Source organism: Hypomesus transpacificus, chromosome 8 (genome assembly GCF_021917145.1).
Source record: "Hypomesus transpacificus isolate Combined female chromosome 8, fHypTra1, whole genome shotgun sequence".
Lineage (NCBI taxonomy): Eukaryota > Metazoa > Chordata > Actinopteri > Osmeriformes > Osmeridae > Hypomesus > Hypomesus transpacificus.
Genome location: NC_061067.1, coordinates 8,160,234 through 8,164,924, shown reverse-complemented (window position 1 = coordinate 8,164,924; position 4,691 = coordinate 8,160,234). Strand labels below are relative to the sequence as shown.

At 53.3% G+C, this 4,691-nt stretch overlaps 1 protein-coding gene across 1 annotated transcript in view; it reads right to left on the bottom strand.

The window, feature by feature from the left end:
• Window positions 1-1,337: 1,337 nt before the first annotated feature.
• Window positions 1,338-4,691, bottom strand: part of LOC124470351 (ribosomal protein S6 kinase alpha-3-like) — a 3,641-nt gene continuing 287 nt past the window's right edge. The window contains exons 2-11 of the mRNA XM_047024192.1: window positions 4,496-4,624; window positions 4,263-4,375; window positions 3,987-4,112; window positions 3,801-3,890; window positions 3,222-3,380; window positions 2,950-3,111; window positions 2,553-2,629; window positions 2,102-2,219; window positions 1,868-2,008; window positions 1,338-1,672 (exon numbers count right to left, since the gene is read on the bottom strand). Coding sequence (XP_046880148.1) covers window positions 1,550-1,672; window positions 1,868-2,008; window positions 2,102-2,219; window positions 2,553-2,629; window positions 2,950-3,111; window positions 3,222-3,380; window positions 3,801-3,890; window positions 3,987-4,112; window positions 4,263-4,375; window positions 4,496-4,624 — 1,238 coding nt within the window. The 3' untranslated portion in view covers window positions 1,338-1,549. The remainder of the gene's footprint in view (window positions 1,673-1,867; window positions 2,009-2,101; window positions 2,220-2,552; window positions 2,630-2,949; window positions 3,112-3,221; window positions 3,381-3,800; window positions 3,891-3,986; window positions 4,113-4,262; window positions 4,376-4,495; window positions 4,625-4,691) is intronic.

Genomic DNA, 4,691 nt, shown 5'->3' with positions numbered 1-4,691 from the left:
AGATAGCCACCAAGTCAGAGAGACTATCAGAGAGCGGGTCACTGAACTACGCCGGCCATAACACGACCACCATCTTTCTCTGACCTGCACAATCCTCTCTACGTCTGCAGAGGTTGTTTCTGGCTATTTCAAAGAACGTAAGAGTATAAGGAAAGGGTTAAATCAATATCCATGGACTGAAAACCCCCTTCAACGACTCGACTATGTGCTTGTTTCACATCACTCTCCCTAGGGATGTATAAAAAATGCATTGTTTTGTATTTCACATAAACCTGAGTTGCTCTACTGTCTGCATATGTTCAGTTCTGTGTCCTCGACTGCTACACACACTCAGCCAATTACAGGCCGCCCGGTCTGGCCCAGACATGGCTATCCATGGTGGGGGTCTGTCTTCAGGGGGGAAGATGGTCCCCCGTCTGTGCTTCCAGGAGCAGGGCCAGGACTCACCTCCCCTCCCCCCCCCCCCCCCCCACCACTCTGACATCACACCACCCAGCAGGGCTTACATGTTGCCAGGTAACCAGGCCATAAACCACCAGTTGCCTAGTGACAGAGCATAAAGTTAAGATTCCTATTCAGGGAACCTGACTCTCAGAGGAGAGGCGATCCACGTGCTGTGGGGTTGTTTCTGGGTTGGCCAGAGAGGAATCATCTCTCTGTGTTTGCCAAGCCTCTTCCTCCAGACATTCTTGTGCAGCCCCCCCCCCCCCTTTTAAAGCATTAGACGGGGGCTATGGGTGTGGAGGGGTTCCAGTCCTTCTGAATTACAACTGGACATCTCTCCTGTCACTCTGAGCTCTGCAGCATCTGACTGGCCGTTGCCTCTAGCCGGGTGGAACGTTTGAAACTCGGCTGGGGTAAACTTGGATCACCACGTCAGTCCCCGCTTGATGACAGCATCACCTCAGTGGCTACATGTGTTGTTGACATACAGATTTACAGCTATAAGTAGTACATGGAAATAACAATTCGGTCTTAAATGCATACAGCAGATTATCATATCATCTCTCAAAATGTTCCCAAAGGTTACATAACACATTCATGTTCCTGGCACGAGTCTGTCCGTCCTAGAAGCAGTACTGATTGTCCGAAGCAGGATGGAGATACTGGTGAGGACGGCCGTCTCCCTTCTGTTCACCCTGGTCCTGGAGAGCTACTTAGACGGCAGGCGTCATTCTTTCCTCCAGCCCAGCGCTGACACAATAACAGATCAAGTGTGTTAGAGATGGGCTGGACCCAAACCCCGCTCGCTCTCTCTGTCTCTCCCTACAGCCCCCGCCCCGCCCCACCATCCCAGGACCAGAGTGGGGAAACACTGAGCAACAGGACAGGGGCAGGGGGGGGGGGGGGGGGGTGGTCATGGAATGGAGGTAAAAGGGGCAAGGGGGAGGGGGGGAGGGGTCGCTGTGCTTCTATTTGGCGTTGGTGGTCCCAGGTGCTCCAGGGTCACCCGTGGGCCCAGGAGGAGGGTTGACTGTGCCTCCCCCCCCCTCTCCCCAGCAGGGGGTCAGAGGTCGGAGTCACCAGGGAAGAGGTTAAGGTCATGAGGTCACAGGGCGGTGGAAGTAAGCTTCTTCACCCCCCTCCGCTGGGCCAGAGTGGAACAGCCCACAGGCTCCAGGACTGGTGGTACGTTCCTGTTTAGGGCGGAGTAGGTCGCTGCCATGGCACCCTGAGAGAGAGAGATCGAGAGAGAGAGAACAGAGAAGAGGGGGAGGGGGGGGGGGGGTCAGCAGCTGATAGAACCACATCACAACACTGTTCCAAGTTTCACCTGATGTGTAACTGAATCTCGACCCAGCTGTGACATTCATTATCCTTAAGCTCTATGTCTCAAGGCAGTGGGAGCTATCGTAAACACAGCTACCTTGACCAGGTGGGGCGCGTCCTGTCTGTTGAGCGTGTATTTGGGCAGCTGGTCTCTGTGTGTCACCCAGGGGTGTCGGAGGACCTGGCCCGCAGTCAGCCTCTGGTGGGGGTCGACGTGCAGCATCTTAGACACCAGCTCCTGGAGGTCAGGGGTCACCGGGAGGTCAAAGGTCAAACACACATCAACTGCAGGCATATGCGTGCGTGTGCTTGTGTGTGTGTGTGTGTATACCTTGGCCTCTGCTGAGACAGAGTTCCAGTAGCCTCCAGTCAGAGAGAACTTGCCACTGCCGATCCGAGCCAGGATCTCCTCTGGAGTGTCTTCTGGTCCGTTAGCGAAGGGAGTGAACCTGAGGGGGAGAGATGGAGGGAGAGGACACAGAGAATGAAGATGGAGGAGCACCAGATATGAAGCCTGATAATAACAGTAATAAGCAGTAGAGGAGAACAGGTGAATTAGCCCTCCACCCAGACAGCCAGGCACCAGACAGCCAGGCACCAGACAGCCAGGCACCAGACAGCCAGGCACCAGACAGCCAGGCACCAGACAGCCAGGCACCAGACAGCCAGGCACCAGACAGCCAGGCACCAGACAGCCAGAAACCAGACAGCCAGGCACCAGACTGCCAGGCACCAGACAGCCAGAAACCAGACAGCCAGAAACCAGACAGCCAGACACCTACCCTGTCAGCATGGTGTAGAGTAGAACACCTAGACTCCAGATATCACAGGCTGCATCATAGCCCTGCTTCTTCAGTACCTGCACCACAAACACACATACATTAGGTATCTTATAGAAAAGGATTGGATGTATCTTGAAACACAGTGAGATTGTGAGATCAAATTAAATAGTAGGACTGACAAAGATTGACTGACAGGCAGACAGGCAGACAGGCAGACAGACAGACAGACAGACAGACAGACAGACAGACAGACAGACAGACAGACAGGCAGGCAGGCAGGCAGGCAGGCAGGCAGGCAGGCAGGCAGGCAGACAAACAGACAGACAGACAGACAGACAGACAGACAGACAGACAGACAGACAGACAGACAGACAGACAGGCAGGCAGACAGACCTACCTCCGGGGCTACAAAGTTAGCGGTATAGCAGGGCGTCATGAGCAGACCGTTCTCCGCCCTCAGCTGCTTGGCGAAGCCAAAGTCACAGATCCTGATGGACTCGGCGTTCCCGCTCTCGTCCACATACAGGATGTTACTAGGCTTCAAGTCTCTGTGCACCACCTGCAGACAGTACCCGTCACACGCTATCCCCACACACACCACACGGGGGGGGGTGACTGTTCCTTTAAGATGATTGTGGGTAACCCACACACTCACACACACAAACATACCCCCTGAATGTGGAGGTACTCCACTGTCTTGGTGATGGTGTAGAGGACGGCACTGGCTTCTCTCTCGGAGAAGAACTTCTGTCTGAGGATCTTGTCCAGCAGCTCCCCTCCCTTCAGCAGCTCTGTGACCAGATACACGGACCTGCCGTCGTCATACACCTGCGACACACAGAACAGTTACACACACACACGTGGATATCTAAACACACACGGCTACCAGTCTAAGACAGATTCGAGAGACTGCAGATAGATTGTGGCTGGTCTGGGTTGTTATATGTTTTGGAAACTGCAAAGGCAGCTCGAGTCTAAGACGGATTCGAGATACCGCAAAGACTGCGGCTTGTATTTTGTTGAGTTAGATTTGAATTATTGTTATTGTTTTTTGTAAAAAAGTAATTACTTTTATCACTTGTATTATTGTTTTTATTGATTTTATAAAAAGCACATCGAGCTGCAATTCATGTATGAAATATGCTACATAAACGTGTGTTCCAAGCACCTACACACAGACACACATATACATACAGACACACGTGTACACAGGAAGGGAACACACACACACAGTGGAGTGGGACTCACGTCCTTCAGGGTGATGACGTTGGGGTGCTGGCCATATCGGAGCAGGATCTCCACCTCCTCCGTGGGATCCCTCTTGACCTTGCTGATGATCTGAGGCCCCCAGACAGAGCAGAGAGAGGTCAGGCTGGGGCCCGGGGGAGAGAGCGGGCAGGCTAGCGCTGGCGGGCTGGCTGGCTGGCTACCTACCTTGACGGCAAACTCCATGCCTGTGCTCTTCTGGACGCAGCGCTTGCAGACGGAGTAGGAGCCGATCCCGATGTCCTCCTTGATCTCGTACGTGTCCGAGAACTGCGATGTGCTTCTGTGCAGCTGCTGAAGACGCCCGCACACACACACGCACACACACGCACACACACACACACAGCTGAGTGACCATGCACAAGCAAGAGTCTGAGTAATACAACCAATTGTGAGTTTATTCTGCATGACGTGAGGAAGCGTGTAGAAAGTGTGTGCGTGTACCTGTACGATCGTGTTGGGTAGGGGTTGTGTCTCCTCTTCGGACGTTATGGCCACAAAGCTGAATCCCCTAAACAGCTGGTGGGCGTTGGCACTGGGAGGTACACCTGGGGAATCTGACACACACACACACACAGATTAGATGAGACAGGGAAATGGCTGAATGAATGTTGTAGTGTGTGAATGTGTAGTGTGTATGCGTATGTATGTAGAGTGTGTGTATTAGCGGCTGGTACCTTTGGGTGTTTTGGCGGTGAACTCAGGGTCAAAGTAGAAGGTGTCGTCAGGTCGGCCAGTGGCAGGTTTGAACGGAGGGTGCAGCTCCCTGCGAAAGAGTTTCTGCACAGAGACATCCCTAACCTTTACTACAGCCAATCAGAACACTGCACACACTCACACACACACAGACATCCCTAACCTTTAACACGACCG